At 41.1% G+C, this 27,348-nt stretch overlaps 1 protein-coding gene and 1 long non-coding RNA gene across 3 annotated transcripts; one reads left to right on the plus strand and one right to left on the minus strand.

Moving 5' to 3' along the window:
- Nucleotides 1-167: 167 nt before the first annotated feature.
- On the plus strand, nt 168-16,993 carry SPTSSB (serine palmitoyltransferase small subunit B). 2 transcript variants are annotated; one of them, XM_073359493.1, is made up of 2 exons: nt 168-441; nt 16,396-16,993. In XM_073359493.1, the coding sequence occupies exon 2, from the start codon at nt 16,428-16,430 to the stop codon at nt 16,668-16,670; it is 243 nt and encodes an 80-aa protein (XP_073215594.1). In that variant the 5' UTR covers nt 168-441; nt 16,396-16,427; the 3' UTR covers nt 16,671-16,993. The 2 variants fall into 2 exon arrangements, with proteins under 2 accessions (XP_073215594.1, XP_073215595.1); XM_073359494.1 differs by lacking the exon at nt 168-441 and adding an exon at nt 16,000-16,022.
- On the minus strand, nt 9,095-27,348 carry LOC140917205 (uncharacterized). The gene is made up of 4 exons (XR_012160742.1): nt 27,056-27,348; nt 18,521-18,668; nt 14,230-14,334; nt 9,095-10,780 (listed from the first exon to the last, which is right to left on the minus strand). It is a non-coding gene; the product is annotated as an uncharacterized lncRNA (long non-coding RNA).

The raw sequence follows: 27,348 nt of genomic DNA on the forward strand, positions 1-27,348 counted from the left end.
GGGTAACTGCAATGCCTCCGCCTGCTCTGCGGGCTCCCCGGTCCGCTCCGCCCCGCAGCGCGCCGGGCCCGTGGCCGCAGAGCGGGCTAAGCTAAGGTCTGGGGCCGAGCGACACGAGTTGTTTGGCTGCATTCTTCCAATAACAAGTATAACTGCCGCGGCGGAGCCTGGGCTAGACCCTCCCCGACCCCGGGCCATTGCTTTGGGCATATCAGCGAGATGCTCCCAGTGCATTCGTGGTTTCTCTTTGTCAGGCATTAATCACCGCAATCAGGTTGGCTGTTAGGTGAGGTTTGAGCAACAGCGAGAAAGGGCCGGGCAGGGCGGAGCAGGAAAAAGACCTACTTGGGAGAACCCAGCAGCCAGCTCAGTTTCCACACCTCTCCATGCAGCAGGGAGCATCACTCATCCAGAACTAGTGTAATACGCCTACAAGCAGAGGTGAGAGTTTGCTTGTTCTTATATGGCACGGGCACTAATTTTTCTACAATATTCCTTTATTTTTCGTTAAAGGGAGAGAGAGAATCTCCTTGCCTAGGAGTGGTTCAGGATAATTCCTCAGTATTTCCATGAACCATACTAAAGGAAGTGTAAGTAATTGTGCTTTACTTATAAGGGTTGTTCATTTGTCTGAAGATCTTACAACCACTTCACTGGTTTTGTTTTATACTCTGAAAAACTAAAACCCTGATACACGCCTGTGGACTAAAAGAAGAAAGATCGTTTTGCGATTAAGTGTTGGGATTTGGGAGGTTTTAATTCCCAGATCTATGTGATCTCAGATAAATTATTTCTTCAGCTGAGCTCAGTACCAAACTGTTTTGTAAATCTGGGATCAATTTCTCTTTGCCTTAGTATCCCTATCTGTAAAATGGGGATGATAATAATATGCCCCTATCTCAGAGGAGGTTTCTTACAAGGCAGTTGTTAATGTTTTTGAGGCAATCAGATACTGTGGCAATGGAGGGGGAGACAGAAGTACCTATATAAATTACTTCAACTAAAAAAACAACTAGTCCCAAACTATATATTATCTGTGCTCTTTTTTCACCCTTTTACCTTCACTTCCCCGTCCCCTCTCTTTCCCTCCAAATAACTGGACAAGTATGGTACATTTTAGCAGCCTACACGAAAAAGGAGATAATTAGCCATCCTAGGGCACATTTTATTCCAACCTCTGGTAGTCTCACATTGGGAATGAGAAAAAACAACATACTGTGTGATAGACTCCAGAAAGCAAATAAAGTGGGTGAGATTATCAGATCAGAACCTAGTTTAAAACATTCTGTAAAATGTCTGTGTGATGTATATGTTTCCAAAAGATGTATGGTTTAAAGGGTGAAGGGAGGAATACTGAGGAGGAATACTGAGGCAGAGCACAGGACTGGGAGCCAGGAATTTCTAAACTCTTTGACCTTGGACAAGCTACTTTTGTTTGTGCCACTTCAGTGTAGTTGTTACTTATTATTTGTATTATGGTTGTGTCCTGGGGTCCTAACCAGGCCTCATTATGCTAGGTGCTGTACTCGTAGTAAAGAACTCAGAGGCAGATCCTCAGCAAGTGTAAATTATCGTGGCTCCAGTGAAGTTAGTGGAGCTGAGACAACTTACACCAGTTACGAGGATCTGCCCACCAAGAATTTTACATCTTAATTGTACAATGCGTGTAACAGGCAAGCAAAGGGAGTAATGGAGGGGGGAGGATGAGGGTTGTTGGCACCAGGGGGCTACTACCACGAATAGATCTTTTATGGCTCCCAGTGGAGCAGATTACTTTCATACCAATGAAAAGGTCCACAGTAATTAACTTGCATACACTGCAGTTTATTTGAGACGGAATTACACAAGCGGTAAAGGGTTACATTAAGCACATAACTCCTGTGTTAGACATTAAAGAACTATACATCGAGCTATACATTCCTCTTAGTGAGCCTCTCTTTCACAAACAGGCCGTGTGCTAGCCTCACACAGTTCCTGCTTTACCAATTCTACAGACAACTTCTTTCCTCCAGGTCTAGTCTCCTCAGCCCTTTGGTCTGTCTCAGTTTCCCTCGAGGCGAGGCCTTGGCTGCCTGGAAACCCCACAGGTCACAGTCCTACTCGACCCCAGGGAGCCAGGTTTTGGCTACTCTCTCTAGCAGCTTCTTCAAGCGTCCATTAAGGAATCCCCTCTCTCCTTTTCTCGGCAGTAATTTACTTCACTTGATTCTTATACTCTTTTTCCTTAAAAGAGACGCATGTCTCAAAAGCATGCCCAGTGGGCATGTAGTTATTAATTTTAGCTGATTAGTATTTTGGAAGGGGTTGGGGTATTCGAACAAAGACCACTCCATGTTTACTCACTCATCAATCATTCACTCTGGCTCTCTGCATGGTGTCCTTGGTGTAGGGTCACTATAATGAGGTTGGCCTGTGCTCCATGCTGGAACTTAATGTATGTGATATTTACTGTAGTCCATGTATTTGCAAACATTCAGTATAAGGTGCTTTTATTTATTTAGTTTATAGGAATATCTTCTGCACACAAGTACAACGGTACTTAGTGTGAATACATGTGTCTGCAAGCATTCATGCCAGAAGTGCTCCCATGGCCATTGTGGAAGGGGAAGGAGGGAGGTTTTGGCAGAGATGGAGCCAGGGGAAAGATCAGCATCAGTACAAGGAGGTGGGAGTAGGGTACAACCATCACCAATGGGAGCAATGGTGGAGGGATCCCTAAAGAGGCAGTAATTCAGGGGTAGGGACTTACTTGGTTAACCAGCTGTGTGCCAGGAGCATGGCCAGGCAGTGAAGAACTCACCTACCTCTGGTACTATCTGGTGAATTGACATTCAGAAGTTAAAATGCTCTTCTTATCTGATGAGAAACACTCCATCCCATGAGCTATGGTGCTGCTAACCCTGTGTTCTCTGAATCTTTACCTCATGCTGCTTGTGCAGCACAACTGCAGAACCCACGCATTGGGAGCAGAGGTGGGACTGAAGACTGCGCTGAACAGCTGGCAGACATATATGTTGGCTAATTACATGTATTGCATCATTGCAAAGGAAAAATAACCCCACCCCAATTATGTCCTTTCCCGCTGTTTAGCAAGTACCATATTTTGTGCTGCTGCTGCTTTGCAGTGTGGAGCAGTTCAAACACCACGGTGGGAATCTACAGTATCCCTAATAGTCCCTGTGGGTTCTCTTAGTAGGAGTATCAGCTTCCCTATACTCAAGTCTGGATCACAAGTGTATTTTCTTTTGTGACCCCATTGGAGTAAGATGTCAGTAGTTCATTATAGGGAGCTTCTCCTTCCTACCCACTAGTTCTGCCTGCCCTAGCTTCTCCACAGGACAACCCACATGCTTCTTCCACCTCTCAGGAACTGGCATTGTGACAGCACCATGTCTTATCCACAGACAATCCTCTCATCCCACCCCAACAGATACACTGCTCTTCTCTGCACCCTCATCCTATGAATGGACAAGAGTACTCACAGTGTCAAGGGTGTGCTCACTTTATTCAAAGTCAGATTGGTCAAATTAGACTGATATTTCTGTACAGCTGTTGGCTGTAGCCTGCCACTCTTAGGAGTGCCAGTTTGAAAGAGTGAAGCTCTGACGATAAGGCTGTTTCCTGGAACGTGCATTGGTGATAAATATGTCAATCTGGAAGATGCAGGCCCCTTTTTACTTCCACTTTTACCATAACTACCTCCATATTTTTTCTATTGTGACCCACTGACCAGCATAAGCAGTTACCAGCGGATCTCCACTTCACTTTATTAGTGCAGCAAGGTGATATACTTGCACAACAAATGATAATGTCTTCCACTTGATGATATTAATAGAACTAAGACAACATTCAACTTGTCAGATTACATATAACCTATATGTAGGGTTGGTAGGATTAGATTTTTATCAGTAGATGTCAGTAAACATCAATTTGAGTTTCAACGCACAGACAAACAAAATTTCCATTGATAATAATTGAAATGTACAGAAAGGCAAAGTAAAGAAAATGCTGCTTAAGAACACAGAGTTTGATTTAAGGATATTTATTTTGCACATTTTGACATGTGATGTTGACAATTTGTATTTTAATGGTTATAAAACTTTAACTTTCTGAATCTAAACCTCTACTCCTATTAAATAATTGTCTGACTACCTCACCTTATGAAAATTTAAATCAATAAAAATAAAAAAACTTTAAAATAAACAAATTGTTTAAAAAAATCAAATTCTCCCAAGTCACACAAAATCCAGTTAATACTATCAGCCCATATCAAAGTGGCTTAGAGTTGAGCAAATCAGTTTCATTAATATAAGAACTAACCTAAAAGCTCTTTAGAGGTTCACAAAATCTTCATTAACTTTGTTTATGCCCCCCCACCCCCCATTTTTTGTGACCTTCTGCAGGTGCTGTGTTTTGAAGTTTCTCAATGTTTCCAGCCTAGATTCTAGAACCATGGATTACTGGAAGGCTCCTGAGTGAGCTTGAAATTTCTTAACAAGACCAAAAAAAAAACATCTGGAGCAATGTCAGTTTAAAAACATCTAGTAGTGCCCCTCCTTAAAGATCCCTTGAACTTTTTAGTGTTATTTACAATTTAAACCCAGTTCTGGATTCTTATCACCTACAAAGTTCAGGGTTTGGTTTTGGCCCATCTCTACTCAAAACTCTATAGAGTTGCACACACAATAGAAATCAGGGTGAAACTGTGACCCCATCACACTCACTGGCAAAGATCTCCGGATTTGACCCATGTAGTACTGCCTCTGGCCACCACTAAAGTGCAACCATTTGTGGGGGGTGGCCACCACTAAACTGCAACCATTGGTGGGTGGGAGGTAACAACTCACTTGCATTTAAATGGCTCTGAAACACTCATCACCTACATCTGGAAGCTAATCAAGATATACTGTCCCGCTCACAACCTAAGAGGGGGAGTGAATGCAGAATAATGATGGAGGGTGGGGAGAGGGAGGATATGGACAAATGAACTGAAGTCAAATGGGGAAGAAACAACAAATTGTGCACCAAAAAAAATTGAGAACTCTTTAGAGGGAGGAAAATAGCAAATATTGAAAGAATATATTTGTACTGCAAACGTATTCTAGCGATACATAGACTGAAGAAAAGAGGCCTAGATACTATTGTGATAAGCACATTACAATGGAATAGATGGGAGAGGCTTCGCATCCTTTTAGGTGGCAAAAAGGACAATAGGAAAAGGAGGACAAAACCAAGAGTGCTACAGTAAGTTATTCTTCAGTGTGAATATTGACAATCTTTGATTTCCCTGAAGGTTGTTTGACTGGTCCTAGTAGTAAAAAAAAAAAAAAAAAAAAATTCCCGTGTTTTGGACTTCGCTATGCTTTGAGGAGTTGATGTCCCATCCCCGGACTCAATTCCATTGGAAGCTATAGATCAGCTCCACATTCTTGGAGCACTGACAGGTGTAGTTGTGAATGGAACATCCGTTGAGCAATCTGAGATTTGCTTTCTCTAATCTAAATTACTTCCTAGATCATTTTAAACTGTATTATGAATAGTTGTCATACTGGCTTTGCATGCTTTATGATTTCAATGCAGGAGTATATAATAGTTCAAGGACTGCCATTGTCAACACACTGCAACCCATGTAGATATACATTCTCAATCTGGCAAGAATCTACCAATTATATTTACAAGTATATACAACTCCTATGAGTTATAGGAGTCACGCGCCCAGGGCCAACCACCTCCAATGACCACTGAGAAACTGTTTAAAAGCTGCCAAAGCAGCAGTCCACTAAAGGCTGGGTGTGTTTGTGGGGCCAGACAGAAGGAAGTTCTGTGTGGATTTTGAGGGGTGCAGTGTAGTTTAACTGCTAGTCCTGTAGTGGCTCTGGATTACAAAATCTAGCTGCACTGTTTAACGTTATGTTGTTGCACTCTTCTGTAATTCAAATGGCTAAACAAAAAAAATTCACCTTTGGGTTATAACCAAGCATGGAAAATTTCAGTCCCAAACCAGGGGTTGGGTGCTATTTAAAATGGGAGCCTGAACATGACCATTTAGCTTTGTCTGTTGAAAGACCTATGATAAGTCTCTGTGACATAGCAATAGCATACCCCATGTTCAATGTGAATAGTGAAATAAATTCCACGATTTAGTGTTAAGCAACTGGGGCCTTATCAAACTCCCACTGCAGGCAGTAGGAGTTGGATTGGGCTCTTCGACCTTCTGTACATTTGCATTTTTCTTAGTAAAAAAAGAAAAAGAAGTCTCCCACAACTGTGGGAGTGCTGGTGTAAACAGGTTTCAGTGGGCACTGGCATTCTTACCTCTGAGCATCATTAGACAGCATTGTGATTAAAACACCAGTACCTTACCAGACTGCTAAGCTTGAATGAAGCAACTAAGTACCCAAACTGGGTTAGCTAGAACTGCGTTTTAACTAAATTAAAACACGCTTTTCAAACATATTTTAGAGTCTAGTGTAGACTGGCTACACTATAAGAGAACTTTTTTTTTCCGGGGGGGGCAAGAATTTTCCACCAATGCTATCAACAGTGCACCAGTCTGAGCCCTAGAGCCTGAACAAGGCTGAACAATGCTCTAGGTGCCCACCAGTACCTTAAACACCATGTTATCTAACCCTGTTCAGAGCAGGATTACATGACAATGACACAGAGTTTTTAAAGAGAAATGAGCCCAGTGTCAACAAGCACTGAGACACTTTTATAAAAATATCTCTCTCCGTAGACTGATCTAATCAGAGGTGTGTCAATAGGCAGGAAAATCAGGTGGGATTTAGAACAAAGAAACCTGCTTTTCTGGTTTCTCCTTTCATTCTGCTTCCAGAAGGAGGACCTGAGTTTGCCAGTGATTCCTAGTGTATTTTAGACTGAATTCCATTCATTTTATTCATAGCTGGTTTTAACTCTTCCATGATCTTTAAATAGGAAATAACTTTGGTTAGCTGACTGATACCAAAAAAAAAAAATCTTTAGTAGTAGTGCAGCAGCAAAATAACACAATGCTGAGAAACCATCTTCTCCTCTCCTCCCAACTAGGATAAACTGCAGAGAAAATGTTGCTATAGGGGTTGGAAATGCAGCAAGAACAGCATTTCGCATAGTATCTTGGTGCTTTGGCTGTAAGCAAGAAGTGGGGATGTGTATGCACATATAGCGGTAGAAGGAAGAAACTTTTAATTAGGACATTTATGCAGTTTTAAAAGAAGCAAAATTCCAGATCAGTTTTTGTTATCGGGTGATATTTGTGTAATGATCCATTGAGACTGGGATTCTTAGACCAGACAAGCTAATGCAGGACCCTTAAAATGTGCAGGGTAGGGTCACCTGGTACCTGTGAGGAAGATAGCTGCTTAGTCCCAGACCTTCTCACGCCCCATATATCAACTACTCATCTCTAATAATTACTTTCCTAGGAAATTGGCAATAAGTTCCTGTCATAAAAGTTTAAATTAGTTCCCTGGATAAACTTCAAATTGTTGAATATGGATTCCAATGAAAAAATGAGAGGCAACAAAAGACCTAAGCAGCTGGAGGGGGAGACCACAAGGCCACAGCAGAACCTAGGCCAGGATATCGCAGCACTGAAAGACTTCCTTGCAGAAAGACTGGATTCAATCTCTAAAGTGCAATGTGATGTACAAGCTGAAATGACTTAGTTAGAAAATAAGCTATAAAAGACTGCGATTGAAAACAGTGAAATTAAAGAAGAAACTGTTTCCTTAAGCTTACAGTAGGAAAATAGATCTCAAAGAAACAACCTTCACGTCTTGGGCATTACTGAGGGCCTAGAGAAGAAGGATATTACTTTCTTCAGAAGCTGCTCCCTGACATACTTAAATTGGATCCCCAGCTGCCCCCATTAGATATCAAAAGGGCTCATTGAATGCTGGTACTACAAGGCAGGAATCTGATAAGCCCAGATCCATCATCTTCAAGCTGCGGAAGTTCAATGGTAAAGTAATGTTAATGAATACTGCCAGAAGCCAAAACCCTTACGCAGACACACAATTTCTTTTTTTCTTGACATCTCATCTGAGCTTAACAAAAAGAGAGCTACATTCAAGGGCATAAAGCAAATCCTGAGGGGACCAAAGGCAGATACAGCATCAAGTATCAATCCACCTTCACTATGGATTTAGCAAGCTCCATAAGATTTTGTAAGATCCATTTCTAATAAAAGGCATTCCTGTAATACTGGGAGGAGATCGGAATGCTGTGATAGACATCTGGACAAATCCAATTGTATGAAACCCAGCTTTCAGAGCACAATAGGCCAACCCTAATTGTTAATGAATTAACTTGATTTAAAATATATATGGAGACTGGGACACCCCAAAGAGTATGAGTGTATATATTTCTCTACAGTACATTCATCTACTCCAGAATTGACTTTTTTCTTGTATCTTTAGAACTGATTCTACCATGACTAGAAGAAACTGCTGATAATTTGAGGTCATGTTTCAATTATACTTACCAATGACACTGGTTACACATCATTAAAATCTTCCGGACAGAAGCTGAACACTGTGCTACTAAAAGGCAAAATTTTGTTCTGCAGTTGATTCAATCATCTCTACCTTCATACAAGAAAATAAGCACTCAGTTATCTTTTGAGAAGCTCTGGAAGCTACTGTAAGGCATGAATGCATAAAGTATGCCTCCCAAAAGAAGAGGGACTCAAGTTACTAGATTCTCTGGACAAGGAAATAGATGTGTGCAGAGAACACACAAGACTGACCCAAATAATGAAAACCTTCAACGTTCTCTAATCAATGCCAAATATAAATATAATGAATGCTTATCCAGCCAAGTCAAATTTACGCTCAAGAGGGTCAAACGAAGACATTATGAATGGAGAGATAAGGCAGGTAAACTGCTTGCCAGAAGACTTAATATGGAACTAGGCAACAATAATACTTTTTCCTTGTTACACGAAGACAGGAGTGCCATCCTTGAACCAATATATATAATCAATTTAAGCAATTCTATCAACCTTTATATAAATCAATCAATATGACTAATACATTTCATTGAAGGCCTAGCTTTTAATACCCTAACTTCAGTACGAGTGTTGTTTAGGGACTTCACAACACAAGAAACTGAATAGGCTATAAAAATATGAATTCAAGTAAGGCCTCTGGGATGGATGGCTTTCCAGATTTCTACAAAACATTTTGTAATCAACCATCTTCTGTTTTTCCAAAGATCTTCAATTAAACATTCCAAAAAGGAGCCATGTCTCCAGACATGAGAACTGTTTTAACTACTTTAAAATTAAAGAACAAAAATGGTTGTAACTGTTGAATACAGATTGCAAAATAATTGCAAACATTTTAGAGGCACAACTGAATGCCATCATCCCATCAATTTATACATGCAGATCAGGCTGGTTTTGTTAAAGGAAGATTGGCCTCTGATAACACGAGAAAAATCATTCACTTGATCCAGCAAGTTCAGATGTTCCCTCGCTAGCCTTATCTCTAAATGCAGAAAAGGCCTTTGATAGGATTGAATGGCCTGATCTAATGGCTGTCCTTAAAAAATGGATTTGGACCAATATTCCTGAATTGGGTCAGTGTATTCTACATCTCTCCCCTTGCTTCATTATCAATTAATGGAAATATTTCTACCAATTTCAATGAGGAAGAGGGACATGACAGGACTGCACCCTCTCGCCCCTCTTTTTTAATCTCTCTCTTGAACCACAGGCAATGTAAATATGTCAGCACTCAGCCACTGATGTTATGACTATAAACAGGAAAGAACACAAAATCAGTTTGTATGCTGACATTTTTATACTATTGAAGAATCCATCCTCATCAATCCCATTATTATTGAATGTGGTTGATATTTTTTGGAAAGATTTGTGGTTTTCGCATTAACTGGAATAAATCACAAGAAATGAATATATCCAAAAGACCAAATCCTTCTCAGTTTCAGCATTTTCCATTTCAATTATGCAAGGAAATAACTTAGTTAGGTGTTAACATTTGTCCTAATCTTCCCAAAATTGTTTCTATAAATACGGACAATATAGTACAAGAAATTTCCAAGGATGTAGAGAGATGGTATCTCTTCCCTCTGTCCTTACTGGGGAGAACAGAAATAGCCAAAATGTATATCGGCCCAAGATTGACTTATATCATTAAGCTATTGCCTTTCAAAGTATCTTCCCTCATTCTTTCCTCGACTAAATAGGCGTATCATGACATTTATATAAGATTAAAAAAACAGCCTTGCTTGTCACACAAGGCCGTTAAAAAATCTTGGACAACTGGGCGTTACATGGGGTTGCCAGATTTGTATCAATGTTATCTAGCATTCCAAACGTGTCCTGTTGTAAGGGGGTTCCTTCCAGTGGCTCTATATACACAGCGGCGTGGTTTGAGATTGAAAAATTAGCTATGCCATTTGGTTCCCTCTCTTCTTGTATATACCTTAAGATGCTACCCAGTCTTTGCATCTACATGGGGCATTCTGCAATGCGTTCTGATTATTACAGCATCAAGTCTTACAAATTCTCTTCTCATACCACTATGGGATAATCTGTGCCTCAGGATCAAGGCTAACTCCACGCTTAAGACAATTTGGATAAAAAAAAAGGATTAATAAAAATTAAAGATATAATACAGGACTATAGACTGGTCTCCTTCAATTAAATGTGAAACAAATACCAGTTATTGCTGTGTCTCAGTTCCTTCTTTCAGCGGCTATGCTTAAGGATCCATGCAAGGATGGGGACAATTGGTCTGTTTCAACTCTCTCAGCTCTAGAAGAACATGTTAAGAAATATGGAAACAAAAGTCACTTTGTAGGAATTACTTATAGGTGGCTAAATGCTTTGCATTACCTCCTCAAGCTCAGTCTGAAAGAAAAAAAGGGGGGAAAGAACTTAGCCTTACTAGCACAACAGAAACATGGGAGGATATCTGGCTTAATATGAAAGATACTTCAAGTTCTGTATTCTTGCCATTCTTCCAGAATAAGATATTAAATGAGTAGAATGTTTTTGGTTTTTTTAAGGCTAGATTGGCAACATACAGCAATTGTTGGCAATGCAAACAGCCACATGCTAACCTTTCACACATCCTCTATGCCTGTCAAAAAGGCATATGTTCTGAAACACTATTTACAGCTCTTTCTCAAAAATTTTAAGCGTTGCTCTTTCCTTCTCCTAGCTTGTGTATTTTACGGGTGCTGAATGAGTTGGAATTACCAGTTAGTGTTAAGAAATGGATTGCAATAACTATTTTAGTGGTCAAAAGAGTTATTTTGAGAAAATGGAACTCTGCAGTTCCTCCCTCATACACAGATTGGCTTAGAGAGCTCTCTACTATTGCATTAATGGGGGGGGAAATGTCTCTGTCTAATAGAAATACTTGGGGAAAAAAAATATGAGGATCTGGTCACACATGAAACGATTGCATACTTTTGCAGTTTAGTATATATTAGTCTATGTTCTCATTTAGTCACTTTAATAATTGATGCCCTGAATGACCTTTGCGGCTTTGGTTTTGTTTTTTTTCCAGGTTGTGCAAATAATGCACACTGAATTTTGTTATTTATCTGTTATCTCCATGTTGTGCATGAATTTCTATGTTTTGTTTCATTATGTGCTTATATTTTATATAAAAACAAGAAAAAATAAAGTTTTAAAAAATGTGCAGGGCTCCAAACAGCCAGAGCATTTATTCTTTTTTTATTTCTTTCCCTATCTAGTCCAGCTGTTATGAAGTAATGTGGCTTGCTCATGAGTTGTAAGTCTGCCTGGAGCCTCCAGAAGCCCTCCGACCTGAAGTAGTGTTTGTGCTTAAAGCCAGCTCTGAGTTAACATAAAATGGGTCTTAGTAAAAGGTGTCCGTGCCGGCATACCACTGTGGATTATCTTACATCTTGTTCATGGATCAGTTGGTTTAAGATGGCTTTGGCTCTTGCCATCTACATGGGTTTTTGTTATATATATATATAATTTATATTGAATTCCATTACCCTGAGATGCTCTTTCCATTTGGTATGTTTCCAAAAACCCCACTCAAAATGAATAAGTCTCAGTATATTAAATGTGGAAGTGCATCAGTGGTAGGGACAGAGACTTGAAAAATGACTGACTATCTTTATTTAGATGAACCTTTATGTTTTATTTAGAGACAGCATAGCTCAGTATTCCGAGCACTGTGCTGAGTCAAGGGACCTGAGTTTGGTCTATTTAGGAACTTACGTGGTGCTCTTTACTGTAGTGTTTGAGCAACCCATGATCACTAGTGAATTTGTCCTCATAATAACCGTGTGAGGTGAGGTACAGAGAGCAGGGGTGGGCAAGCCACATCTGGGCTGGCCCTCAAGCTCCTGCTAGGGAGCAGGGTCTGGCGGCACTCTGTGCATGCCGTGGCTCCCAGGAGAACCAGCATGTCCCTCGCTGGCTCCTATGCATAGGGACAGCCAGGGGGCTCTGCACTCTGCCCCCTCCCCAAGTGCCACCCCCCGCAACTCCCATTGGCCGGGAACTGTGGCCAACGGGAGCTGCAGGGGCAGCGTCTGCGGATGGGGCAGTGCGCAGAGCTGCCTGGCCCTGCCTCCCAGCACTGATTTCCCCTCCTGCCATCCGAACCCCTTGGTCCCAGCCTGGAGTACCCTCCTATACCCCAAACCCCTCATCCCCAGAGCCCGCACCTCTAGCCGGAGCCTCCACCCCACCCCAACCCCCTGTCCCATCCCGGAGCCCCCTCCCACATCCTGAATTCCTCATTTCTGGCCCCACGCTGGAGCCCACACCCCCAGCCAGAGCCCTCACCCACTCCTGCACCTCAACCCCAATTTTGTGAACATTCATGCCTCACCCTACAATTTCCATACCCAGATGCATCCCTCAGGCCAAAAAGTTTGCTCAACCCTGGAGTAGAGTAAGGGATTTGGTAGATTTTACACAAGAAGTCTGTGGCTGAGCTGAAAACTGAACTCGGGTCTCCTCAGTCCCATTTAAATGCCCTATCTGCATCCTTCTTACCTATTCTGCTCTATTCTTGGCATCTACCACTGACTTTCTGGTGACTATGGGAATGTCACTTTACCTCTCTATGCTTCAGTATCACCAGTTGTCAACTGGGAATAATGATACCTTCATTTGTAAGGCATCATGACAGCAACAGCTGCAAAGATCTATGTTATTTTATTACTTCAGACTTGACCTTCTCACTAAAAATTATGCCAGGCAGATATTCTAATGCTGACGAGACAGCTCTAGGCCTGGCCTAATACCAATACACTAGAATGTAGGTCTGTCAGACTAGGGAGAATTCTTAAAAGCTTTTTGGCTTTTTCTTGTTGGGTGGAACACCTTGTGCACATCTTGAAGATAGGATCATTCCTCTACAAAGAGCAGGATCTGTCTGATATCTTCCTCTGAGGGATCCATCAAGAAGACCTCTCAACTGCTGGATGCTCACTGGGAACAGGAAGGATTTTTTCCCCCCCATGCACAATTGGTTAGATGTATTTTGGGCAGGCTAGTAGGAGGGGATGCCTTCATCTAGCTATAGCTGGAGATGGGACACTGAACAGGCTGGACCACTGATCTGATGTGGTACGAAGAATCCTCTAGAAATAATGCCTGGCTGGGGTGTCTTGTTCACATGCTTATGGTCATACTGATAGCCAGATTTCAGGTCAGGAAGGAATTTTCCCCAGGTCAGACTGGCAAGGAGCTGGGGCAGGGGTTGGCTTCCTCTGCAGCACGGGGTTTGGTTCACCTGCTAGGATCATCTGGGTATATCTCACCTAATCAGGTCCCAGCCATTGGAGTTACCTCATGCGTTAGTGGCACCTCAGTCTCCTGTTATCTGCCTGTAGCACGCAGTTCAGTCTCCCAAGAACTGAAATGATTTGGTCTAACTGAAGATGTTGGGCTTAGAGGGATATTTGGATGAAGTGTAATGGTTTGTGATATACAGGAAGTCAGACTAAATGATCTAATGTTCCCTTATGCCTTTAGACTAGAGCCATGCACAGCTTTATATCTGCGATGCGGATATCCATGAATATAAATTTGTATCCGTGGACCTGCAAGGCTCTACTGGAAACCGCAGCAACAGCATGTCAGGCCGCCACTCCCAGGAGCCAGCACCCCGCACCTGCAGCTCCTCTGGCGTGGCTGTACCACCCCGAGGCCTGTGGCTCACTGGCAGCTATCCCTGATTGTGCTAGTGTGCGCAAGTGGCTCACAAGCTCCTGCAGAGGAGTCCATTCCATACTGCATATGTCTGCATGTCCTAGGAGGAGGTCCAGCACCCCGTTCTTGGAGCTAGGTGAATCAATGCCATTGTGGAACTGTAAAACAAAAGTGCGAAGGTGCATCAAAATCTTATGGAAGAGGAAGATGGAGGGGATTCAGTATTGCCAATCTTCAACGATCAAAAACCAGGAGTCAGAATCCCCAAAATAATGAGATCGGCCCCAAAATCTTGAGATTTTTTTTAAGTCAAATCAGGTGTATAGCTTGTCTTGACTTTTTAACTCCCCTCTACTCCTCTGCTAGAGTGTGTATGATAATTTCAGGTTGAAAAGACAATCTTTAATACGCACACACACACGCCTCTCCCTGGCTGCTCAGAAGGAGACTCCACTTTCCCACTTCTCACCCCTCAGACAAATTCTTCAGTGCTCCTAGTTTATTGCCTTGACATGGATACTACAAGATAACTAAGAATGTCTGCTAGGAGATTCATCAGTTAAGCTTTCAGACTGGCCCTTGGAATGAATGATGTCCTTATGAGTCAGTTATAAAGCTGGCCAAAAAAACTTTCGCCAGAACAGTTTTCCATCAGCAAATGCTGGTTTGTTAAAATTGAAACATTGTGTGGACACATTAATTTCAATGAAATTTTCAGTGGAAAAACTTAAACAATTTCAAATCAAAATGGAGTATTGTGTTCTAACTTGCCTGTTTTGGTTCATCTTAATTTTAACCTTTTAATTTATATAGAAATTAAAAGAAAACAGTGGGACAGAAGTTGCATTTTCTGACCAGCTCTGCTCAATTGGTAGTAGTTTTGCATCTGGACACAAAAATCTAGGCACAAGAGAGCCTAAAAGCTGGCTTAACTGGCCCTTGGAGGATGTTGGCATAAGAGTATCCACACCACCCTCAATTCCCAGCTTCTGGAGTGGGGGTGGTGTCTGGGGAAACAGGGCGAGTTCAGGGCATCTCTAGGCCTGGGCAGTCCATGGCTGTTGGTGTAGCCCCTTGGGGGTCATAGGCAATGGGCAATACCCTGATGCTGCTCTACTTTATGCCAGGAAGCTGCCACTAAAGAAGGGAGATCACAACCTTGGCTTAAAGCCTCCCCTTCACCCACTTCCCTTGTCTTGAACCAAGGACAGATCTATGTGAATGAACGTGTCTCTACACTTAGTACTTAAGAACAATAATAAACCTATTTTCTGTGAAATATGAACAGCTATTTATAATCACTTAATCGCTATCCTCATTGTAGACTGTTTTTGTGTCATCCTGATTTTAAAGAAAGCATTAACATAACAGACTTCAAAACCACACTCAGAAACACAAACAAAGGGCAAAGCACATCTCCTGGCAACTCTCTGTATATAAGCAGGAATGCAGAATATCTAAAATTACTACTTGTTCGGTAGCTCTGAGGAAAGAATTTTTCCCTAGATGTCTAAACTTTACTCAAACGTTCCTCTCATTTATAAAGTTTGTGCTTTGATTTTATGGAAGTGTGCTGACCATACATCTTACAAGGTGAGATAATTTAACCATGTGGATCTGGGTACTAGTTACCAGTTTGCAGGGAAGATTAGACATTTTTCAAGTTCTGTTTTGATTTTCTGCACGGTTGTTTTGTCTGATTTTAAGAAATGGACTAAACGTAAAATGCAAAGGAGTTTGGAATGAGCAGCTCTTTTGTTTTAAATCTCATCCTTATTCCGGAAACATATGAGTCTGCTCTCCCAGTGTGCAGAACTGGGGCCAAAGCCTTCCTTCTGACTTCCAGGTGAGCCTTTGCATTCAAGAGCAGACAGTAGCTTTAACTCCATTTATAGGATGGAATAAGAAGAATATTCATAAATCAGGATTTAAGAATTTTGAGTGCTCAACTGATACTTTATTTTTTCCAAGTGGAAATTCTCTTCCTCCAAAACCGGTTATTATTAGTATTGACTCTAGGAGGATTAGAGATTTATGATAACATAGGTACTTTATTTCTATTTGATGAACTTTATTTTGTGTAACAATTACAACACACACAGCTGTGTCTGTCATAGTAACTCACAGCATCAAGGCTTTTTCCACCTCTATATCTAGGGCTTTCAACATTCCACTCATCTTCCATCTCAGCTATAATGCATTGTTCTTTGTTGTTACAGGTCAAGTTTCCCAAAGCCACTAAAAGCTGAAGATGGATATTAAGCATGCGAAGGATTATCTTTACTGGCTATACTATCAATACCTCCTGATCACCTGTTGCTATGTGTTGGAGCCCTGGGAGCGATCCATGTTCCATACTATTTTTATTACTGTTTTTGCTATGGTGGTGTATACAGCTTATGTCTTTATCCCTATCCACATCCATTTGGCTTTTGAGTTCTTCTCCCAGTTATTTGGAGATCAGCATGAAAGTACTGTTGCCATTATGAACTGAACTTGCCAGGGTTAATGATGCAACAGCTACTATGTGAAATGTCTTCTTCCATGTAGGGGTTTTTTGTTTAGAAAAAGGTTTGGGTTTGTGGAAACAATGCTTCCTCATACAAAAGCTAGCCTGCACAATTACCATAACTGAAAACCAGAATAAAACCTCGCTGTACAGTTCGTATTTAAATAAAACACGAGCACAACTTTTATTCTGTGACTGTGCAACACCGACTTTGGAATGCATTACTTAATATTCAGCTTACCTACTGAGACTAGTGTTCATATGTAGTAGATCCATAATGTAGAGAAAACCTATGTTCTTTAACAGTTAGCCCTTATTTCTTTATTATACTGTCTAGAATAATGTTTTCACACTCAATCAGAATTTAATTTTACTAGCATATATAAAAATGTATTGCAAACAGCAAAAAGTATTTATGATGATAATAGGTAGGATATTATACTTTTTGCATACAAAAAAGCTTCTCCTCCCAGCATGGTACACGTGAACTATCTTGCAAAACCTGAAATTCTTTTTTGCATCCTAGTTTACGGTATATCAGAAATGTGAGTCAAATATAGCATGACCCAAGCAGCTGAAGTCCGTCTGTCTTAGTAGTCTGCTAATTTTTAAAATGGATGGTGTCATGATATAAAGGGATGGTTTACAGCTTTTCTTTTAGAAAATGAGAAATCAAGACTAGATGAGCATGAATCCAATTTTTAGTATCTAAGCTTCTGCTGCTGGATTTATGGTAGTTTAATTGCGATGTTTAGATAATGTATTATACTGTAAGTAATCTTGCATTGTACAAAGAATGATGTACCAGATATTTAGTGAGTCTGACTTTTTGTTACACTCTACTTTGCTTGTTACAAAAATCAAGTTTTCCCCTTTCCACTACAATTCATTGGGGAAAGCAAAGCGTGCGTTCGTGCTAAAGGAAGATGATCTAGGAAACAGAGTGGAATTTCCTAATAATTGCGGAATTCTGAAGCATTTAGATGGAAGCTTTGATACAGAGGCCTCCTTTACAAAGGAGAAATGAGATTTATTAAAACTGCCTTTGGGGAGCTTTTTAAACCATGAAAGCTTTTTATTGTACATCTGAATCAAACGTGAACGCCAAAGAGCAAGCTATGTATGCAGAATACATACCTCTTGCAACTGAACTACCACTAGGGAAAGTGAGAACCATAAGATGTAAATAGTTTTTGAAGTATGTTTGCACAATTACAGCATGAAGAAATTTTCTAATTTTATTAAGGGGCATTGGGGTCCTGCGTGATAGAAAGAATGACAAATTCTGATGTAAAAATGAGGCTATGTTTATATGCAGTTTTTCAAATGCAAAAATAAAGTTAAATTATTTTAAAACAGTGTTTTGAATGCATAATTCTCAGTTTTGCCTGTATCCATGAATTATATTCATCTAAATACTCTAACTCACTCTCCCCTTTATCTGTGTAGTCTGCTTGCCATTAGATAAACTTGACTAGCTTGTTGCCACTACCTTCTCTGTATGGTAGTATCAACACATGATTTAGGAAACAATTCAATGACATTTTTTGGTACATCACAACTAGAATATATTTAAATATATGGGAAATATAACTTAACCCACTTCAAGGCCACTTTATACCGGCAAAGGGGCAAATAAGGGCCATGGCATAAATGAGAATAACTGGGAGAAATAAGCAGGGGAAAAATTGCAACCGTTTTCCAGAACTGTGACTGTTTATGTGGAAGTTGCTCTCACCATTGACATAGCTTTGAATGGCTAGCATTTAGGGCTCCCAGTGAAGTTGATAGCAAAACCCCAATTGATATTAATGTAAGATCAAGCTTTTACTCACTATGTACCCCATCCTGTAGATCCTTGGCACTGCATAGGGTCTACTTCTAGGTGACCATTCTTGTCATTACAGTAGATTACTTGACACTGTGGTGCTCCAAGAAAACTCTCAACTCAGCTCAGTGCACAGATTAGCAGGATTCATCAGTCTGGGGAAAAAGGAAACTAAGTTGTTTCAATACCAATATTCCACAGTTGTGCAGGCAGAACACTAATGCTGAAGGTAGTTCTTCTTTGCCTACTGTACAATTTTTTTTCTGAAGCCAGTCTATGAGCCTGACAATAGCCTTAAGCTTTTCTCTGTACTGGTCTTTTAGCGTCCAGTGGCTGAAAGGATCCTATCAGCTACACACAATAGAAATCTCTGCCCTGTATTCTTGTGATCTTCAGAACACACCAAGCATGGAAGATAGGTATCCATCATGTTAGAGTAATACCCATGGAACATGAAAAGACAAAACTGTTATTCATAAAGGCTGAATTATTGTGTTGTGCATGGTAGGAGTTTTCCTAAGGAAAAGGAAAGTTTTCTTGTACCACTTAATTATCTATGGAATCTGTGATATCTTGTATTTATAACCTTACTTCAATTACTATTAATACAGTAATGACCATGGAAGGCTAGAAAGACAAGGTTGGTGAAGTAATAGCTTTTACTAGACCAGCTTTTGTTGGTGAAAGTGACAAGCTTTCGAGCTACCTGAAGAAGAGCTCTGTGTAGCTTGAAAGCTTGTCTCTTTCACCAAGTTGGTCCAATAAAAGATATTACCTCACCCACCTTGTCTCTGATATCCTGGGCCCTACAACACTACAGCCAACATGGTACAGTCTAATAAGATCCTGAACAATTTTGTTTCTCCATAGCCATATAATTTACATGGAGGAAATGAGTGAAAAGTTCAAAACAGTCACAAGAAAACTTCTCTTAGCATTTACTTTAATTATGGGTATGTTTCACATGAAGACACCTTCTACAATTCCCAGTACAATGATACATCTCAGTACCCATTGCAGATTCTTTGATACTTAACTCCTGAAATATAAAAACGATGTACTTAGCAAACAGGACTATATCCAATAACTAGAGAAAAGAAAAACTGAGACACAAGAGACATAACAGACAGGCAGGAGAAAAGGTTAGAGGGAATAACAGAAAGCAGCAGGAGCTGCAGGGAGAGAGAGGAGGAGGAGGAGCTTCTTATGTACCTCTCTAGCACCCCCAGGAGCCTGGTCTGATTAACACCAGCTTCGCAGGGAGCTGCCTGTTTCCTGCTGCTTCCCTGAACCCACTTGAGGAGAACAGGCAGTCAACTGAAGTAGCAGGAGCCAGTTAGGCCCTTAAGATGCTGATATCTTCCCTCACTCAGGCACTGCTACCAGCCTGCTTATTTGTCCCCTTCAATTGAGTGTTGAGAGCCAATATAGCTGGCACAGAACAGCAGTGATGAGTGAAAGAAGAAAACGCACCTCTGGGGCAGCATTCAGAAAAAGAAAGAAAGCAAAGAAAACTTTTCTATCTAAGCAGGAAGGAGCTCTCCTGAAATACATAGACATAAATGTTCACGGTGAGCCTTCCGGCCTCAGTGAGGATGAGTGGTGAGGAGATGCCTGATCTTCCAGTTAGTCAGAGTGCAGGTGACCTGGCAGCTACTACAGCATCCATATCTCCATCTCAAATGGATGCAACCATGCACATTCCTGAAGAAAAGTGTAGATCAGAGAAGAGTGTGGTTCAGGTGCAAGGAACAGCTGCTGCTGAGTTTAGTTCCTTAAGTTTAGATGATCCAGGACTGTGGACCCACTTGAGCAGTAGCCTGAGGGACTTCCTTCTACTGCCTGGGCCACAGCAAGTGAAAAACTTCATGTTCCCCAAAGACAATGAAAATAGAAGTTTCCATCCAACACATTACTGGCGTGAAATCCACAATGGTGTCAAAGTGGAGAGGCCAAGGCTTATGTACTCAAAAACCCAGAATGCTGCATACTGTTTTTGTTGCAAAATCTTCCAGTCTAATGTTCCAGCCACATTGGGTTCTACAGGAACAAAGGACTGGAAAAATCTGGCTAGGAATCTGGCATGCCATGAGAAGGCAGAAAATCACCAGAGAGCATTCCATAGGTGGAAACAGCTTGAGATGAGACTAAGGTTAAAGGCCACCATAGATGATCAGCATCAAGAGAAAATTGCATCAGAGTCTCTTTACTGGCAAAATGTTCTGAAAAGGCTCACTGCCATTGTGAGAGTGCTTGCTACCCAAAACCTAGCACTATGTAGCACTTCAGATCAGCTGTATGTGCCAAACAATGGAAACTTCCTTAAAAGTGTGGAGCTGATGGCTGAGTTTGACGCTGAACTCCAGGAGCATCTAAGAAGAGTCACCACCCAAGAAATGTGCACACACCGCTACCTTGGAAAAAACATTCAAAATGAGATCACACAGTTACTGGCAACAGAAGTCAAACAGAAGATTGTGGCAGATCTGAAGTCAGCAAGATATTTCTCTGTTATTCTGGACTGCACACCTGACATCAGCCATATGGAACAAATTACTTTAATGGTGCATTTTGTAACAACAACAGAACCTAGTGAAAATGTCCCTGCAATGGTGACTGTCAGAGAGCATTTTCTAGAATTTATTGACATTGATGATACTACAGGAGCTGGTGTGACAAATGTGCTTCTTAAAAAGCTGGAAGATACGGGAATTGTGATAGCTGACATGAGAGGTCAGGGCTACGATAATGGTGCCAACATGAGAGGAAAGAACAGAAGAGTGCAGACACGGATCCGAGAGTTAAACCCTCAAGCTTTTTTTGTCTCATGCAGTTCTCATTCATTGAACTTGGTGGTCAGTGATGCAGCATTTTACATTTTAATGTAATTCAAAGCATCTATGTATTTTTTTCTGCATCAACTCAGCGATAGCAAATTTTGAAGCAACATCTGGGAATGTCCTCTCGGACACTGAAACCACTGAGTGCCACACGATGGGAAAGTCGAGTGGAGGCGATAAAGCCTATCAAACACCAAATTGGGAAGATAGATGATGCCATAGTTGCCATTATGGAGGATAATGCTATGACAAGAACTGTTCGTGGGAGAACAGTGGCAGAGGGAAATGGAATCACTAGAAACATACATAACTTCAAATTTCTGTGTGGCTTAGTGTTGTGGCATGACATACTGTTTGAAATAAATTTGTAAGTAAGAGACTCCAAGGTGTTGACCTCGATATATCTGGAGCAACGGAACAACTGGACAAAGCAAAGTCATACCTACAGTCTTACCGGTCAGATGAGGGATTTCAAAACGTTCTGAAGAGTGCACAAAAGTTGGCAGAGGAACTTCACACTGAAGCTATTTTCCCACCCATTCAAGAATACAAGAGTCACCGAAAAAGAAGACATTTTGATTACAAGGCACAGGAAAAATCCCATAAGTGACCCCAAACAACAATTCAAAGTTGAATTCTTTAACCAGGTGCTAGATTGTGCAATACAGTCAGTTGAGGAACGTTTCATGCAGCTCAAGGAACACAGCAGTATATTTGGGATGTTGTATGATATTCCAAAACTCCTCACTATACCTGAAGAAGACCCACACCAGCAGTGCAGGGCACTAGAGACAGTGTTGACACATGATGACGTGCAATATTGATGCGAGTGATTTAGGTGATGAACTGAAAGCCCTTTCAAGATACATTTCAGCAGGATCAACTCCAAAGGCTGTTCTGGAATATATGTGCACAAATAAGATGACCACCCTCTTTCCAAATGCTTTTGTTGCTCTGCCCATACTTCTAACACTTCCTGTAACAGTTGCCAGTGGAGAATGCAGCTTCTCCAAGCTGAAGTTAATAAAAACACATCTACGCTCCACAATGACACAGGAGAGGCTGGTCGGCCTTGCAACCATCTCAATAGAGCATGAGCTGGCCCAGACTGGATCTTCAGGAAGCAGTTAAAATCTGTGCAACCAAGGAGGCACAGAAAGCACCACTTTGATTATTCAAACAGATAAAAATGCCAGTGTTTACTGTGCAGACAAGAAAAGTTACATTTGCTGTTCAGGCATCTGAAAGTTAAGTGTTACTTAAAATTTTTGAACAAGGCATTTTAAGTTGTTAGTTCTCCTTTATTGGGGTAGGTAGCAGAGAAGTACCATGAGAGGAGTAGAACAGGAAAAAGGCAGAACTGTGATCTTTCAAAATTTTGGCCAAAGCGAGGGGGTATGGAGGTGCCATTTGAGCGCTCCACCTCAGGTGTCAAAATGTTGTGGGCCGGCTCTGGCTTTGAAGAACAGCCACAGGTGTCAGAGGACAAAGATGAGGGGTATAAACCTTCATGCTACAGGGCATAGACTACTCCCTAACTGCCTGAAGTTGAGAAGAAACTCCCCCCAACTTATTCCATGGTTGTTTGCTACAGGGAGTCATAGATTAAAAGCCCGAAAGAACCATTATAGTCATCAAGTCTGACCTTCTGCATAACACAGGCCCTAGAACCTAGCATAAATGTTCCACATACTTCAGAAGGTGTTACTGGCCACTGTCAGAGACAGGATACAGACTCAGGGCTTGAGCCAGAGCCCTTTGAAGTCGGGACAGTCTTTTTACTGATTTCAAAGGGATCTGGATTAGGCCCGAGGCAGATGACTGCTCTGATCCAGGCAATTCCTATTTTGTTGTTTGCTTCTTGGCTGTAGGAACTTTGGATAGGTTTTAAAGTCTTTAAATCATGACTTGACGACTTCAGTAACTCAGCCACAGGTTAGGGGTCAATTACAGGAGTTGGTGGGGGAGGTTCTGTGGCCTGCACTATGCAGGAGGTCAGACTAGATTATCATGATGGGCCCTTCTGGCCTTAAAGTCTATGAGACGTATGCTTCCATTTCAGATTTGAATATTTAATTAAACATTTCAGTTTAATAATGTCTGGGTGCTTCCTGTTAACTGAAAAACAGCTATGCAGTGGCCTAATATCTGTCTATAAAATAGAGTTACTTGATACAAACATCAGTAAATGTACATGACAACCCCCCCATACCATGATACTGTTATTCCCTCAAACATGAAGCAACCTAGGTTTGTAATTAAGTTACCAGAACAAGACTATGCATCAGAGAAGACTAATGAAATCAAACATCTGTACGCACTGCTGCTGTTCACAATATGAAGCTCTTCTAAAAGAAAGAAATACAGCCACACAACTAAATTAAAAGGAAGGACTTAGCTCCTATATAAACAGATTCTATGATTTAAAATAAAACCTTTTAAAACTAACACCAGTATGCACAATTCATATGGCCATCCCTCCAGCTGCCTCAGCGCTTGAGTACTGTGCTTCCATGAGCACTGCAGGGACTGTACTTGTCCAGTGCAGTATGACAGAGTGCTTCAAGTATGTAGTAACACACTCCAAGGTTGTGTGTTTATTAGCCGATGTACACAGCTTAGACGTGTAGTTGCTCCTCATGCTTCAACAAGCGTGTATAGTGGCAGACAAGTACACGCCCTGTAATGCTGTTGTAATTACAATAGCTTTTTTTTTTTAAGGCACTTTGAAAACATTACTATAAATGGCTGAGGGGAAAATTCAGCATTTCCTTTTGAGCCCAACTGCGGGAGGAGCACTGGCACTGGAATTTCAATCTACCTCTCCTCTGCCTCTTCTAGCTGCCATGTTTAATTCAGCCAATGCATTAACTGAGTGGCTGGGCAGAGATATGGAAGTGATGGCAGCTTCTACGTGGAAGATCCACCACCCTCTCCCCTCTTGTGGCCATACTCATCAGAAAGCTCTGTTTCACTCTCCAGCCTAGTCATTGCATTTTAAAGGAGCATTCAGGGATGGGTGAGGAAGGGGCAAAGTAATATTAAAGCACATTCCATATACCTCAGTTCTTTTTAAACCTTGATTTGTGACCCTTCAGCTCCTTTCACTCCCCGCTTTCTGTTCTCAAGGTTTAAAAGTGTATAGCAGTTAATATTTCAAATGACCTGTTGAAAGTGTCTGTTGATTTACAGACCCCTGATGAAAAGACATTCAGACTCACTGGAGGAAAATAGGCAGAGGGAGAAGTGGTCAGATGAGTGCAGAAAAAACTGCTCATCCTAGCTGAGGCCGCTCTTATGTGGCAGTGAGAGGGTTCCTTCTTGTCACCCCATTGTTTAATGCATATATAGGGCCACAGGAAGATTAGTGAGGAGATTGGGCTGCAGTACTTTCAATAGGTTGATGGTACCCAGCTCCACATCTCCATTCTATCTAACTCAGCCCAAACAGTCAATGATCTTTCTCAGCATCTGGATGAACATGGAAGGATGGATAAAAGCTGGCTAATAAACAGAGGCTCAGTCCAGACAAGACTAATGCAACTGAAGGATATGGCAAGAATTATTTCTGCTCCTTTGATTGAGGGTGTGTGCGCACCATTTGTTGGCCAGGCTCACAATCAAAAGACCAGCTAGCAGCAAGAAACATCTTTTACATTTAGACAGGAAGTTGCAATTGTTTCTCCTTTCGGTAGACTATGCAACTATCATTCCTTCCTTTGTCACATAAAGATCAGATACTACAATATGTGCTATGGAGGTCTACATTTAAAATCATCTGGAAACTGAAGCTAGTGGTGGAATAAAATTGACCTGCTTGGTAAGCAGAAAATCTCACCACAAGCATATTAAACCAATACTCTCCCATTTGCACTGGCTGCTTGAGAATTTTGGGGTGAACTTAAGGTCTTGGTTTTGACCTCTAAAGCCCTAACTGGCTATGGGCCACTTCTCTATCATGCTATTCTGCCACAGTTGAAATTAGCATAGATACTTAAGCTGGCATCTCATGGGTATAAATGAGAGGGGCTTCTGGTTGGGCATGCTCTGCAAGGACCCCACAGCTTTGGAATTCACTCCCCACCTTGCTCCCAAATAACCTGAATCTCATGACATTCAGAGCACATTGCAAAGCTCATCTTTTTTCCTAGCATTTCAAAGTAGAGGAGTGGGAGAAGACTTTGCAACGGAGGGGTCAGGGGACTTGTAAGAGAGGGAAAAGGATTCAAGTACTTGGTGCATGGTGATATAGTTTATATTAAATGGTACTTCTGTACTTGGGTTGTGTTTTTAAGTTATGTCATACAATGTATGGCTAGACACAGTTGTCGTGTTTGTATAAATCTAAAGAAGTGAACAAATAAAAACCCTCCAAACCTCAAAACTTAATGTTGTGAAGTGTCTCTGATTAAATGAAATCTTAATATAGATGTCTTTTGCTCTAGCAAGAATAAGTCATGCTAGGGTGTGCACATCTCAAAGCTGCCAAGCTGTGTACGAGCCCCGCACACCTTTGTGTGGTATTGCCATAGCACCAACATGTCCTGACTGGTATTTTGTTGTATAAAACCTAGTGTTAATCTGTGTGTATAAAACACCTGGGCTGGGCACTCTCAGTCTCTTTTTATTATCTTTTAACTGACAATAAGCCTAGTTCAGGGTGTTATATGAACAGCAGCACCTGAAGGTTTTCAGACTAACAAAAAAAGCAAATTACATATTTAAGGAAAGAAAAAAAAAATCAATAATCCAACAGTGACAAAATGAAGCAGAAAGGAGGGTGAACCAATTCCATTCGCATTTACCATGAAATCGCAAGGGCATCACTGAATTAAGTGCTGAGAGATGTTTAAGCTCAGCTGGCCAGCCCCACACTTCCCTTCTTGTTTAAAATTAATTTTCTTAATTTAGATTAGTCAAAAGTTAGTATTTATTCTGCAGTAAAGACTTTTTGGCCAATTTCATGGATCATCTCACAAATCCATTACTGATGGCTATTACACTTACATCAGTCTAGACGACGAACTTCCAGAAGGTTCTTGCTGAAGCATTTCCAGGCTGTCTTTTTTGAAAGATTAAATAAAATGCCAGGGGGATGTTTTCCCTTAGTTTTTATTCAGGAAATTTAATTATGGCTATCTGTATAGTTAACAATGACTGTACATCAATGAGGGTTATTTATTTTAAAATAAATTCTGGATTGTCCATGTCTGATTTTTCCACACTGATTAAAATATAAAGCCTGGTAAAGGCAGGAACAGCATATAACCCAAGGGAATAGTAAACTTGTTAATTCTAAGCTTCAAGTTGAAATCTATCTGAGGCAAGTAATGACTGAAACTTAACACTAGCTAATGGCTGTTCAGTAGCTTCTTTGAAAGAAGATGATCTCAGGCCTCAGAACTGACACTAACTGGCATCATTGTTGATAGTCTCAGAAAACTAGAGAGGAAGGATGGTCCAGTAGTTATAGTACTAGCCTAGGACTCAGGAGATTCAGGTTCAATTCACTGCAAAACTTTCTGTGTGACCCTGGAAAAATCACTTAGCCTCTCTTTACAGATGGGGAACCAAAGCACATGGGAGAGAATAATACTTTCCTATCCCACAGGGGTGTTATGAGGACTAATCCATCAAAGATTGTGAAGTGCTTTGCGATTTACTGGTAGAAAGTATTACATAAGAAAGAAATGGTTACTCACCCTGTGCAGTAACTGTGGTCACTAGGGATGCTTGTGCCCTCTGCATCTTTGATTGGAGATCTCACAGCAGTATCCATTTGGCCCACACATGCAGGCTAGTCAGCATCATATCTCGTGCCATTGTTATATAGAACTGCGAGGACAAACCACCTTCAGTTCCTTTTCTACCACGAAGCCCTATAGCAGAGAACTCTGAAGCAAAGGGAAAGGAGGTCAGGTAGTGGAGCACCTATAGGGGACATATCTCAAAGAACCAGTTACTGCAGAGTAAACATTTTCTCTTCTTCAAGTAG

This window comes from Lepidochelys kempii, chromosome 9, assembly GCF_965140265.1.
Source record: "Lepidochelys kempii isolate rLepKem1 chromosome 9, rLepKem1.hap2, whole genome shotgun sequence".
Taxonomy (NCBI): Eukaryota; Metazoa; Chordata; order Testudines; family Cheloniidae; genus Lepidochelys; species Lepidochelys kempii.